The following is a 15737-nucleotide window of genomic DNA, read 5'->3' as shown; positions in this document are numbered from 1 at the left end:
CTTCATCCAAAAACTTTGGTTATTGAAGCTTGGAACAATCCATTACCCACGAAGAAAATTAATGAATGGCAACCTTTAATTGCTTGCATGCAATCTATCAACAATTTACAAGTGAGCAGATATGTTTTACATGATAGTTTTTCTAAGATACCAAGTTATGGGTTTTCAGATGCATCAGAACACACATATGGAGCAGCCATCTGTTTATGCTATAGAAATAACAATAATTTATCTGCACATTTGCTTTGTAGCAAATCCAGGGCTTTAGAGTAGCTCCTCTAAAACCGTTGATAGTACTATGCCTGGAACTCCACACAGCTGCACTTGCATTTGCATCTTGTTAAAAAAGGAGTGACTTTATTGAAATAGGACATCGTTAAAATATGTCTGTGGTGTGATTCAACCATAGTGTTAGTCCCCATTTACTAAGAAATTTTGTTGCTAACCAAGTGCTAAAGATCCAAGAACTAATGCAGACTTGCCAGTGGAAATGTGCGTTCACAGGAAAATTCAGGAGACCTCATTTCCTGAGTATTGAATTTTGACAAGCTGAATGATGCTGATCTCTGGTGGACGAGTCCTCCATTCTTGAGGGAAGGTATCATAGCTAACAAAGTTTCAGCACAACTTTACAACAGTACTTAAATATAAACTTTGTAAACAATTTTATAGCTCTTAATTAATTCTGATAGTAAACAGATCATGATTAAGACACAATAACACGCCGAATAAATACTAATTCAGAAGTCAAACAAAAATCAGCGTTATATTTACAAAATTTTTCACAGGACTAGTTTCGATGGTTTTACCGAACCACCATCCTCAGCTGCAAAACCGCAAATGAACAAGATAGGAAATAATGATTAGATAAGATAAGAAAGCCTGGACAAGAATAAGCAAGTGGCGCCATCTGTTGGTGAAACCAGAACTAAAACATAATTTCTTTAAAGGCCGAAGGCAAATTTGGATTGGAATTAGGATCGTTAACTAGAACAGAAAGATTTTTATGAATGTGAAATGCCTCTAGAAAATCCAGTTCTCCAATGGAAGATGTTTTTTGAATAATTTTGGCAGCAGAAAAATTGAAAGTGTGATTTTCGGACCAACAATGTTGAGCAACAGAAGACTTCTGGGTTTCCTTTTTTCTAACATATGCCTCATGTTCCTTGACGCGAAATTTTAAGGCTCTCTTAGTTTGGCCAATGTAAATTAAACCACACTGGCAAGGAATCCTATAAATACCCCAGGAATTCATATCTGGAATGGGGTCCTTGAGTATGGAACTCAAAATTTTATTGATGGGAGAATAAACAAACCGAAAGTTAAATTTCTGCAAAATATGTGCAACTTTGTAGCTAATTGATGGAAAGAAGGAAATGACAACAGAATTTTTATAATCTCCTAAAACAAGAGTGTGCCTTTTAGTGTGTTGAGATGAGAATTTTTTAACTGCTTGATTAATAATGTTGGGTGGAAAGCCCCTGTCAATAGCTATTGCTTTTAAATAATTTAGTTCTTCATCAAGGGCTAATTTGGAGGAGCAAACTTGAAGAGCACGGAAAACATAGGAATAAAATGAAGCTAACTTTTGTTTAGTCGGATGACATGATTTAAAGTGTGGTGGAAGGCAAACCGATGAAGGTTTACGGTAAACCATAGTACTGAAGTTGGATGTGTTATGTGTGACCAGAATGTCGAGAAACAGAAGAGATTTGCAAGTCTTAAGTTCAAATGTGAACTGAATAGCAGGATCAATAGAATTCATTGTTGAAAGAACTTTATTTAAATCATCTTTATTGCCTTCAAGCAGGGTAAAAATATCGTCTACGTAGCGGAACCATGGCGGGAATTTTAAAGTTTCAAACAATTTTGATTCATAATAATGCATGTAGATATCAGCCAGGATGGGACTGAGGAGGCTTCCCATGGCTAATCCCTCAGTTTGCTTGTAATATTTATTTTGGAAAACAAAATGTGTTTGTTTCAAACAGAGTTGAGTGAGAGAAATTAGCTCATCAATTTCGATGCAAGAGAAATGAAATTCACGAAGTCTGGTTTCTAGACATCTTAATGCACCCTCCACTGGGACATTGGTGAATAATGATTTTACATCAAAAGAAACCATGAGTAAATTAATAGGAGAAATGTTTTTGACCTTTTTAACAAACTCTATTGAATTTTTTATGGTGTAAATGTTATTGTCTGATAGAGTTGAAAATCTAGAAAATAAATATTTAGCTAATGGATACGAGGCAGTACCTAAATTTGATACAATAGGGCGGAAAGGAATACCACTTTTATGAATTTTGGGAAGAGCATATAATCTGACACAATTCGCAACAGATGGGATAAGTGAATGTTTTAAGTTGCTTGAAATGATTTGCGAAGATTTGATCGCAGTTTTTATTTTTGACAAGTCCGAAGGTGTAGGATCTTTAGGGATCGGATAATATGGTCCTTCGTTTAAGAGTTTAGTGACACCATCGATGTAAGTGTTCTTATCCATGACGACTATCTGGCCACCTTTGTCGGCCTTTGAAATGATAATATCCGGGTTAGAATGAATTTCGCGCATTGTAGCTCTTTCTCTCGCAGTTAGATTTGGTTTCAAAGGTTTATTATTGAATTTCACATTATGAGCGATAAGATGCCTAATCATTTCTTTCTGTGAATCTGAAACTTTACTGAACTTGAAAGCTTTTTCGATAGGAGTCAAAATTTTTGGAATCGAGGGTTTACAGGTTTGTGAGAAGTTAAAATTATATTTTAGAATTCTCTCTTGTTCTTCTGAAAGACTAACATTAGAAATATTAACTATTGGCTTGATGTTTACAATGGGGAGATTTTTTGAACTACTTGAACTGGAAGACTGTAAAAGAAGTTTTTCGAATTTAACTGCAAGGGTGTTTTTATGACGGTTAACTACATTCTACGTTCTAGACCAAGACTTTTGTTCAAGGGCAGTGAATTCTGGATATGATTTAGCGAGTTCCAAATGAAGCTTATAGAGTTCATGTTCAATTTTGGACAATTGTTGACGTGTATCCCTTATGACGGACCGAAGTAAGGCAAGCTTGCAATTTAACAGAATTCTTGAAACGCGACTCGAAGGTTTTTGATTAGATTTGATTTGAATAAAATTGGGGATCAATTTTTTTACATTTACATTTAAGTAAAAAAGCAAGATGATTCAGGAATTTTTGTCATTTGAGGCGTAATTTAGTGAAACGATTAACGGATAAAGGCATGATAAACAATGCAGAAAATCAAACTAAATTAACTAAGCAATAATAAAGCACACAAAACATCAGAAAAAACTGAATACAAAACAAAACATTTTAAATGAATAGAAAAAAAAATGTTTGTAAGCAAAATGCATGAAATCAGACAAGCAAAGCACAATATCCAAATATACAAAACATAAATATAACTTAAAAATTGCAAAAAAGTACTTACCGAAACTCATGCAATCATAAAATGGCGGTCACACCACGTGCGAAAAAGAAAGCAAAAAATAAGCTTGTTTGGGGCTTCTATAATTAAGACACAATAACATGCCGAATAAATACTAATTCAGAAGTCAAACAACAAAAATCAGCATTATATTTACAAAATTTTTCACAGGACTAGTTTCGATGGTTTTACCAAACCACCATCCTCAGCTGCAAAACCGCAAATGAACAAGATAGGAAGTAATGATTAGATAAGATAAGAAAGCCTGGACAAGAATAAGCAAGTGGCGCCATCTGTTGGTGAAACCAGAACTAAAACACAATTTCTTTAAAGGCCGAAGGCAAATTTGGATTGGAATTAGGATCGTTAACTAGAACAGAAAGATTTTTATGAATGTGAACATTCTGGTCACACGTAACACATCCAACTTCAGTACTACGGTTTACCGTAAACCTTCATCGGTTTGCCTTCCACCACATTTTAAATCATGTCATCCGACTAAACAAAAGTTAGCTTCATTTTATTCCTATGTTTTCCGTGCTCTTCAAGTTTGCTGCTCCAAATTAGCCCTTGATGAAGAATTAAATTATTTAGAAGCAATAGCTATTGACAGGGGCTTTTCACCCAACATTATTAATCAAGCAGTTAAAAAATTCTCATCTCAACACACTAAAAGGCACACTCTTGTTTTAGGAGATTATAAAACTCCTGTTGTCATTCCCTTCTTTCCATCAATTAGCTACAAAGTTGCACATATTTTGCAGAAATTTAACTTTCGGGTTGTTTATTCTCCTATCAATAAAATTCCGAGTTCCATACTCAAGGACCCGATTCCGGATATGAATTCCTGGGGTATTTATAGGATTCCTTGCCAGTGTGGTTTAATTTACATTGGCCAAACTAAGAGAGCCTTAAAATTTCGCATCAAGGAACATGAGGCATATGTTAGAAAAAAGGAAACCCAGAAGTCTTCTGTTGCTGAACATTGTTGGTCCGAAAATCACACTTTCAATTTTTCTGCTGCCAAAATTATTCAAAAAACATCTTCCATTGGAGAACTGGATTTTCTAGAGGCATTTCACGTTCATAAAAATCTTTCTGTTCTAGTTAACGATCCTAATTCCAATCCAAATTTGCCTTCGGCCTTTAAAGAAATTATGTTTTAGTTCTGGTTTCACCAACAGATGGCACCACTTGCTTATTCTTGTCCATGCTTTTTTATCTTATGTAATCATTATTTCCTATCTTGTTCATTTGCGGTTTTGCAGCTGAGGATGGAAGTTCGGTAAAACCATCGAAACTAGTCCTGTGAAAAATTTTGTAAATATAACGCTGATTTTTGTTGTTTGACTTCTGAATTAGTAAACAGATCATGTTTAGAAGAATGACTTGTAACGTGGGAATATCACGTCTGTTTCTAATGCAATATATAACGTTCTGAAACATGTTGCCTGCACCCACTACAATAGATAACAATATTCACCTGCACAAATATGTATATCGCAATGTATATCATTTAATTTAATCCCTTTTATTTGAGCTAATTTAACTCTGGTAATTTAACTCATGTAATTTAATCCCTTTTATTTGAGCTAATTTAAGGTAGGAGTACCATTGATGCCGCCACCGGTGGCAGTACTTGCAGTGCTCGCTGGAGTCACAATTTCTATCACGACTCGAGCAATGATGCTAGAATGTTGTTAGTTTTCTAGTTAGTGTGTGGGGCTAATACCTACTTGGGTAAATATTAGGTGGCCGTCTCATTTCTACATTACATAACATAACTCCCTCAAACAAGATAAATGCATTAATAATAAAAGGCATTTACATTTTTCAATCCTCTTCTGGATGCAAATAATATAATGAGAGTAAGTAGGATGTTAATTACAAGAGGCCAATCTAAAATTTTAGCAAAAACATCAAATAATTCTGCCTATTAAAAGTGAATTAACTAAATTGATCACTAAATATTTACATGTAGGATTGCAATCATTTTTTGTTTCAGAGGCAGAAATTTTGGCCATTACAAGGTAGGAATTTAACTATAAAGATTACCCATGAAATATAATTTCTAGTAAAAATAAACCAGTCACTATCAAAAGAATTATTTATGCATTTCCAGCTTAAAGTATAAATCCCAGTGCACACTTTAACCATGTTGGCACCTATTTTTGAGGCCTATTTTTCATAAGTACAAGGAATTGAAGAAAAACTCTACATAAGATATATTTAATGCTTTTCATTTGCTTTTATAACAAAGGCAGTATATCTCAAACTAAATGACCTAACCACTGATAATTTATTGCCACCTTAACCCTCTCAGCATTAAGGCCGGAAAATTCCGTACAGAAGGTTGCCTTCCACATTCATTATAGTACATGAAAATTTCTGCTAGTTTTTAATGTATCTGATTTCAGTTTGGATGTATATTGGAAAAAAAGGAATCAAGGTACAAAATGAAAGAGTCATTTTTTAATTAAAATCAAGAAAATATCACTTATTCATGACATTTTGAGGAACTTTGAAATTTCAAGGCTAAACCCGTAATGCTCAGAGGGTTAAAAAGATTTACTGCTTGATGCAGAAAATGGTCAGTCATTTTCTCAGACAATGCAAAAAACTTCATTGGTGCAAATGCCAATTTGCAAAGAGGTGACAATTTAAATAGATGTCCTGATGAAAAATTAACAGATTATTTAGCTGAAAAAGGAATCATTTGGAAATTTATTCCTCCTCAGGCACCTAATTTTGGTGCACTATGGGAATCCAGAATTAAATTGGTGAAATATCACTTTAAGTGGACTGCAGGTCATGCAAGGCTACCTTTCAAGGGCTTATTAACTGCAGTAACTCAAACAGAATCTGTTTTAAATTCTCGTCTGATATAAATGATCTAGCCGCCTGAACACCAGGCTATTTACTCACTAGAAGACCTTTGAATGGTACTTTGGAATAAGAGTTAATTCATATACCTAAAAATAGACTCTCAAGATATAAATGAACAACCAGCTTCGCTCAACTGATATGGAACTGTTGGCATAGGGACTATTTAACCCATGGAGGTAGGAAAGGGAGGAGGGGCCATTCCGCGCTAGAAGTGAAGCACTGCTTTGAAGCTTGGGTCACCAGACGGGGTGTTTTTTGTTTACATTCAGAAGCTCGCTTGACAAAATTCTGATAGTATTTTGACACACGACAGTTCCATAGAAATCGAAAAAGGGACACTCTCGCATGAAAGAAACATTCATAGTGTGATGGATAATAGCAATTTGTATAGTTTACTGACATTTACGCAAAAATCACATCTTGGTTATTTTTCGATAACTAACAACAGCGATTTTGATTATGAATTTGTTTTATAAAATTCTAAGCTGTTGCACTACAAAAATATAGATTTTAAGAAAATTGCTAAAAGAGATCTGCCAAAATTTATTTTCTAGAAGATTTGAAAAGTTTGAAACTTGATGGCTAAATGTAAATATAAAATTATGTATGTTAAAATATTTGTAATTAGGCACATAGGTCAGATAAAGATTTTATTAAATAGAGTAACGCATGCAAGGGCTATCTGCCTAAAGAGAGAGATGCCATCGTGGAGGAATTTTGAAGAAAAAATGACCTTTGAGTGGGTATTAAAAATAATACTTATAATTTTCATTCAAATTATATTCATATATATTTTTTATGTAAAACTTTCAGGTGTATGCTAAATTAGTGTAAATTACTTTACACGAAAAATATAGTGAATGCACAGAAATTAAAGATTTGCACATGTCGGAAATGATAAATAGGAAATATGTATGGGTATTTATGCATGTGCTTGCAAAAAGCATGTATCTGCCTTTGACAAAATACTTAAATATTCATTAAATTATTTATAAATGTATTTGAAATGAAGAATTTATTCATTTATAAACAACTGTGATAGTACTGTGAAGAAATCTAATGATTAAATGTATCTAATTTATAATGATTATAAATGTTATCTAACTATATAATAACCTTAATATTGAATTGTAAACATAAATTGAAATCCTGTTGACAAATACGTTATAAAACTATTTAAGCAAGAATTGTTCGTATTGGAAAGCAATCTGTTAAAAGGTATTGTAAAACAAATGCTATGAGATGCGCACTTAAGAACGTAATAAAGAGTTTTGGAATATGTATTGTTGAAATGAAGGGTAAAAAAAAAAGCTGATAAGTATAATTAAAAGAATTATTCCCTTTACATTTTATAATAACTCAGTTACAAGTTTTAAATAATACTTAAAAAAAAAAAAAAAAAAAAAAAAAAAAAACTTATTTTATTCCCTTTCAGAAATGTTCAGAGAAAGTCAAATACTATTTTCCTAATAATTCTCTAATTTAAAATGAACTGAATAGAGCATTAATTATAAATTGACTTACATTTTTCGATTTAAAAGAAGCCAAAAATTCATGTCATATTTAAGAAAGTATTTTAGGAAGAAGCTCTATAAATAGAAAAGAAATAATGCATAATTTTAATATTAATAATACAATAAACTTTGATCTTAATTTTTGTACCTTAACCGAATAAAATCGAATTACCTTAATTTTTTTTTTTAATGTAATTAACGAAAACTTGTGAAAATATTTCATTCAAATTAAACCATTCTGAGAAAACTGTACTGTGAAAAGTATAGCATTTAATTCCATTCAGAATGAAATGTTGTTTAAAAATATGTTGTTTTCACATACTTAGGACTCTGAAGTGTTGTAGAAAAAGAAAATATATACATTTATATGTATATTTGCGACGTAATTACAAAATATTTACACCCGAGCGCGTCAAATCCCATAGAACTCAATGGTAAATGACCCAATGTTTTGGTCACCACGTAGGGATCGCCGGTGCTTCAGAGCAGGGTACGGAGAAACTTGTTTAGGGCGACTCCTTCTTACTTCCTACCTCCATGATTTAACCACACAACAACAGTGTTAAAAATGGAAAGCAGAAGAAATTAATATTAAAATTGGGATCAAGGAAGATGAGCTTCTTGTAAATAGATGGGTATTGGAGTGCATTACAAGATGTTTTCCTGCAGTTGACAGTACAGTTAGATTAATAAAAATTCAAACAGCAAGAGGCATCATTATGCACAGAATTACAAAATTACCCCAGGAGGAAGCTTCCTAAGTTAGTTAATTGTATTAGCTCATGATTATGAAACTTGCTGCATTGTGTACACAATTTTGTATTGGAAATTGATTATTATTGTATTACTATATTGTATAAGGTAGTAATATTTTAAAATTATGTATGTTATGAGTCTTCAATATCGTGGATATATTCTGTCATTAGGACAGTCTAAAATTACTGCATGTTTTCTCTTCTTGGCACCGTGCATGGCAAGTATTATTCTTACAGCAACACTGTAATGCTTCTCAGTTTTTGTTGTTGTTGACTGTGTAAATCATTGTTTGGAGAGGTGGCTCGCATGTGATTTGAACTGTAAAATAAAATAGCAATTATTACAGTCCACTTTTATTAAATTTGAGTTATTTGTAAAGGTAACTCATGTATGCATTGCACAAACATGCTCTGTGTCACTATCTACATTTTTATCAGATATACACACATGAATACATATTAGTGTTAAGGGTCTTGTATACGTATGTATACACAGTGTGTCTACAAAGCTTAAAGTGCATATAAAATAAAAAATTGAAGAAACGTCTTTCTTTTTAAATCTTCAACATACATTTTTTTCCAAGTCTACACAGTGCTTGGCATAATCAAACAACTGCTTGTTCCTTTGTGGAGTTTTTTGAACTTTTGGAGTAATGCTTAAGTTTCCAGTATTTTTTTGACAACTGTGGCAATTTTCTTTGCAAGAAAAAATGCTTAACAAAAATTGAATTTTGTGATAGTACATTGTTGTGCAGCAGAAACCAGCTTTCCCAAGCTCAGTTTATGCAATGATTTCTCAGCTTATGCACTAAATTTTCTTCAGAAATCTATCCCACTCTATCTTCATAAGCTACAGAGTTAACCATATATCTCTAAAGTGCCCCCTTTCAACCAATAAAAGTAAAAATCATCAATATGATCTTTATTTAATGTTTCTGGTCTTTCTGAAAGTGAAATTTCTACATCAATGATGACACTTTTCCATTCAAGCAGATAATTGCCCTTTTTTCTTAAGATCATTAGAAAAATGCTATGTTTCATCTATGTCAAAATTTGAAAACTTTGGGGGAAATGTCTATCATTTGGATCAGCAAATCATGGAAAGCAGAAAATCGCATTTGCTCTTTCCCAGGTAAAGCATGAGAAACGGAACTAAAATATTTTTTCTTTTTTAAGATCTTCATAAACAACTTTGTGAGACCTTTACTGATGTTAAGTTTGCCAGTTATTTTACAATAACAACTGATGAATTTTTTTTTCAATTTCCTCCTCTGTTCAAGATAAGAATAACCACTCCTGAATTCATCATGAATGTTATTTCAAAACAAACCATCTGTATCAGTAAAAAAAAAAAAAAAAAAAAAAAAAATTAGATGATGCCAACATTTGATTCCCATATGCTTTACAGGACATTGCTTCCTTACTTTGCAGCAAAACTTTAGAGCTATTTTTAACATAAAAGTAAAAAATATAATTAGATATAAAACTTATCAAATATAAATTAAAAGGAAACTACACCTGTCTGAAATATGTAGAAAGAGGAACAAAACACACTAGGCATCAAAGTATCAAAACAAATACTTTGATACCTAGTGATATCAAGGTATCAAAACAAATAGCAAGTTCTCTACAATTTAATAACTGAAGATATAAAGAATAACAGAAAACGACTATATATTCATCAAGTGTAACCATAAGTATATTAAACTGAAAGGTTGAAGAAACTGTTGTTCATTGACTTCAGTGAAAAAATACTATGTATTATGATTAAGCTAATAGTAATGATAGTAGATGTAACAAAGAAGCTTGTCGCAAAAAATTTAAAAATGGGAATAAAATTTTTTATCATTTTGAGATTTAATTGTAAAGAAGCTCATTTCTAATGTACTATTAAATTACTAAAATTTACGATTTTAAGATACTTTCAATAGGGAAGGATAAAAATGCATCTGTGATTTAAGTCACTACCACACATAAAAAATTCCCATGAAGACTATATTAAACTTTACTTTTTCATCAAATCCAGCCACTTTAACATGGTACTCAGGAAGTGGTTTAAACTTTCCAGTATATTGACCTGAAAGTAATAATAACATGCATTTTTAAAAATTCAGAAATGTATAAAACTCTAATTATATGGATTATGAATTGGATACTGCTCAATTTATATAAATATAAAATTGATGATAAAAAAAATACACATTGTAAAAAAAACCTTTTAACAAAACTACTATAGAAATGCCTTTTACCTGTTCAGTGCCGCATTTTAATTAGGAGCATTAACTATGCTGAGCCAAGTTTTTCTCAGAGTTAAGCCAAACCTGTGTCTCGGCTTAGAGGGAAAAAAACAAAAAAAAAAAAAAAAATGTTTCAGCCCGAATTAGCTCCAGAGTGGCACTGAAGAGGTTAAAGTATTTAATTTCGATAAATTATAGAAGACCAAACATTTTTTATTTAACTTCTGAGAAACAATACTGGAGGCCTATTAAATTTATTACATTTTTTTGATACTTTTATTCAGAAAATTTTTTATTTATAAAATAATGATGTATCTAAAGTCAAAATTTTCTTCAAAATGCATCCTTTTAAAGAACCAAAAATTTTTCCCTTCTTGAAATAAGGCCATATCCAGTTTAAAGTAAGTTTACTGCAAATTTAGTGTATTTAAAATTAAAAACTGAGCTGTCTGACATACCTGGAATCTCTATTTGTACAGGATACTTCCACTGCTGAAATGCACTTAGCCAGGGTGAGATATCTTTCAAACTATAATTTTTCTTATCTTTAAGTTTCATTTTTGTTAGTAAATCAGTTAAAGCTTTCTTAGTGGCCTATAAAAGTATAATGAATTTTTTGAGACCACACAGCATTTTAAATATTGACATGAAGAAGAGTCAAAAAATAATTTTAATAGAATAGTAAAAATTTTAAAAAAGGATTGATGGTTGTACTAGAAGTACGTTATGCCCTTCCATCTTGAAATATCAGTGTATATTTTGTTACCTGCTTGACAAGAAAAGTGACACCAAAGAAAGCACTATAAAAGACTGTCCATTTGAAAGCATAAATGAAAAGTAACAGCATACTGTTATCTCATTTTGGGATAATGAAAATGGGGAAGCAGCATACATTATTAAAGGATAAACAAGCAATCATCTGATTAATGAAAACTAGCTCCCATGTGCATCAAACCTCACTGCCTCATAAAAGGTCACACTGAGAGGTAAAGTGGATCTCTAAATTAACTTGCTGTAACTTCAGTCACTCTGAAGCCGAGAATTACCGCATATGCCCTAAAAACTCATTTTATTTCAAGAAAAAGTATCTGGAAAGACCAGATGTTCCTCAAGAGCAAACCAGAAACAACATGACATCCAATCCCTTCAGATAATAATCCAGAAGAAGCAACTGCTCAGTCCAACAAAAATTCTGAATCCACTGAAAAACCTTCAGAATTCTGCCAAAAATGTGATGCCACAGAATAAGGAGTCAAGAACCCTTAGATACACTGATTTAACAGCTGGAAAGATAAGACCTACCAAAAAATAGCACAGAAAGTACATTATGCACATTCAACAACTTTTTTCAAATTTATTAAGGAAGTTGTCAGGGTCTTCTTATGTTAAATAAGCAATTTTTATGATTTTGATTTTTATATAACTTCTTTATTCCTCACCAGAATGCAAATTAGCTTTTAGAATATATAAGCTGATCGTTTAAAGAGAGAGAATTTCTGGCACTTGCACCATGCTATTAGAATTTCACAATGTCTATCTAAAATGATTATTCTGGCTTTTGCATTCTCTCACAGCCAATATTTTAAACTTGCACACTGGTAACATCAAATGAGCCAGCTGAGATTATTGAACATATAGTCTTAGACTACTTTATTAACATTTAAATTTATTTGGCTGTTATTGTTTAATTTACATCATTATGAGAGGTGGTTTATCTATTACAAAATTTACATCTTTTATTTTAAAAGTTCAGATTAAATAAAAAGGTTGCTTTAAAATGTACAGTACCTTGCGAGTTTTTCAGATGCAGTGATAACTCACTGACCTGTATAATAAGGTTTGCAGGACTTAAATTTGCTTTCAAATAAATAGCAGCCTTACAAAGTTATGGCCATATTCTCAAAACTTCCAATATTTGACTTAACAATAACCCATATAGGTCACATAAAAGGAATTCATTGCACAAAGGAACCAATAGATAGGCTATTTGTTCTATCTAATATATATATATAAAATCAGTGGCTATTCTTCTAGCAGTAAACAAAATTAATCCAACTCACTAGTAACAAATTCATTATAATTTCATTAAATACTTTCTTATTTTTGAACCATGGTTATCTTGGTGTAGTGACTTTGTGTTTCCTATTGTAGGCAGTATGTATTCTAATGTTGTGTAATTCCTTCATTACATGCCTTAATAATTACTTGTACTTCCTTTAAATGTTACAATTCACCTGCATTATTCATCAATTTGGGTCTTTTAGACAGCTCAACTGCTATTACTTTGCTTTGCAGTAAAAATAAGCTCATAAAGCATCAGAAAGAAACTGAAATCTAAAACCTCATAAATATCTTAGTGAACGTCATTGAAATTCACTCAAATGTACAACTTCTTGATGGAGTTGGATTTTCAAACCAGGTACTCTAGTTTTGCACTGTTACTACCAGAAGAAATGTTTGACTGGAAAATTCTGTCAAACACAATATATTCTCCTAATCTAGCAATGTTAGATAGATTATAGCATTCCATTCCCTTATTGCAATCAAACACTCTAAAAAGGATTTGTTAATTAATCATGTGGATACATATATTAATTCTTTGAATCAAAGCTAAATGATTTTTACACCAAGGAATCAATATTCCAAGAGACGAGAAATCACAAATAATGAAAGATAATATATTATAAGGATTTTAAGTTTTACTAATGTTTATTTTATTTTAAAACTGTACTGTCCCCTCTTATTTTCCAGTTCCAGCCAGAATAAAAGCAGTTAGTTTTAGTACGCAAATTGAGCTTGCAAACTGTTAAGTATTTAAGTTGTGGCTTTTAGCCAAGAAAGAGTTAGAGACACTTCTCACTACCTTATCTCATGTGTGCTTTTCAGTCAGTTGTTGTCCTCCTTTACTGCGACAGAAATTTAGTCCTCTTGATACTGAAGAAGTATTGTAGTTTTCCCGCATTCTGCATACTACATACGTAAAGATTAAAAGGCCAATCTTCACGTTAATAGTCTTTGTAAAGCATTTGAATTTAGTTCTTACTTAATTTAGTTAGTTTGTAGTTCTTATTTTTTTTACATTCAGACCACAAGTACTGGTCTTTGTATCCCGAAGTGTGGGAACAGCTATAAACTGTGAAGAGAATAAAGGGTAATTAAACCCTTCCCAACTGTGTCGTATCTTCTACAATTTCAACAAACATAGTTTAAAGTAAACTCACTGTTCTACTCAGGACACCAATATGTTTGCCGAAGCAATTAGACAAAATAGTAGTTCTGATAATATTACTGATTTATTTATTAATTGTTTTGATGAAACCTACAAAAAGTGGAAAAAAATAATCAAATTTACCAGATATCCCAAAGTTAATAAGAAACAGATATAATTTACTTTGATATCTTATTTAAAATAAATTTCTTTCCATTTGCACTGAATTTGTAAACATTGTCAGTTAAAAAAAATTAACATGCAAATATTTTAATTCTGCACTTCCTGTGAAAGTAATCACAGGAAGTGGTTATCACTTCCTACAATTAATTAAAATTTTCAATAATCTCATAAAAAGTAAAAATTGAATTGATTTGAACATAAAATCACAGACTACAAAACTAACAAACTACATAATATTGAAAAAATTTTCAGAATTACATAGGTAAATTTGCACTACAAAAAAGTGAAAAAAGGAATAAACAATAGGGGTGTGGGAGACTTTTAACGACAGAAGTCTAAAATAAATCATGATAAAACATTTCCCACCCTGTTAACACATATTAAAAAAATAATAATAAAAGTCAGACATTTAATAAATGTTAAGTATCTGAAAGCAGTGTTGTACCTCCTGATTGGCCTGTATTGTAAGTTTGGAACCATCTTTCCCACAAATAGCTATGACATCAGCTCTGAAATCCTGAAATAAATGTAACAATTACAGAAATGAAATACTTATACAGCAAATGAAGAAAGAAAAAAAAAATACTCATTATTTTTATTTCTGTCCTTCCAAAAGTCATTACATAAATTTTATTTCAGATTTCCATATGAGACAAAGGAATACAATTTTATAAATTGATAACTACAAATAATTAAACAAATTTTGTATTTTTGAGTAAAATAATTCTTTAATTTAATTAGCATAAAATGATTGTAGTACTTAAATTTTAATATATATCAATGAAATTCTAATATAATTTCCATGGATAATTTATTCTATAGATAAAATTTAGGATTACAAGAAAGTCTTCATACAGAGTTTTTATCAATAAAATAAGTGTGTTTAAAAGAAAAGAAAAGAAATACTGTTTGCTATATAGATTACTGATCAGCTACTTGTAAAATGTAACATCATGATAAACAAGAGGAACTAAAGCCATACTTACTGGAGAAATAATATATGGCACAAGTGCAAACTGATTTAAATTACTCAACTTGCAACTTGCCCTGCTCAACTTGCAGAACATGAAAAATGAGAATTTGTTACAGTCACTGAGTTACTTGTCAATGACTTCTGGGACATGGCTTGGCACTGAAGAAAGAGGCTTTGTTTATGTGCTGGTGATATGCCAGCTCATGCTAGTTCTACACATCGTCAGAGTTCATTTCTCACTATAAATGGTATAAACCAAGCACCTAGATTGACAATGAGAGACCAGACATGTTCAACGAGCGGCAAATCAAAAGAATGGATGAACCAATGCAGTAATGCAATTTGGTTGCAATGAAGAATTGTTAACATTGAGTGTCACATGTATTCGGACATAGCTGTGTCATAAAGTTAACTGCAAGTAAATCCTGATAATAAGGGACTTAAAACAGCAGCAAGGTCATTAAATGCATATGGTACCTACTTAATTCCAGAAATGCATTCTGGTAGCTGCTTAAAATGCCAAAAATG

General features: G+C 31.6%; 1 protein-coding gene across 3 annotated transcripts in view; it reads right to left on the bottom strand.

Moving 5' to 3' along the window:
* The window catches only part of LOC118204935 (DNA-dependent protein kinase catalytic subunit-like), a 601004-nt gene that overhangs the window by 62390 nt on the left and 522877 nt on the right, over positions 1–15737 (bottom strand). For all 3 annotated transcript variants that reach the window (XM_085815459.1, XM_085815458.1, XM_085815461.1), the window contains 3 exons: positions 14682–14753; positions 11304–11439; positions 10618–10685 (listed from right to left, as the gene is read on the bottom strand). In XM_085815459.1, the coding sequence (XP_085671585.1) occupies positions 10618–10685; positions 11304–11439; positions 14682–14753 (276 nt within the window). The remainder of the gene's footprint in view (positions 1–10617; positions 10686–11303; positions 11440–14681; positions 14754–15737) is intronic.

This window comes from Stegodyphus dumicola, chromosome 4 (genome assembly GCF_044657685.1).
Source record: "Stegodyphus dumicola isolate Sdum_Otavi_A_Nest chromosome 4, ASM4465768v1".
Classification (NCBI taxonomy): Eukaryota; Metazoa; Arthropoda; class Arachnida; order Araneae; family Eresidae; genus Stegodyphus; species Stegodyphus dumicola.
The sequence above is the reverse complement of the archived record's forward strand: the minus strand, read 5'-3'. Positions and strand labels throughout refer to the sequence as shown.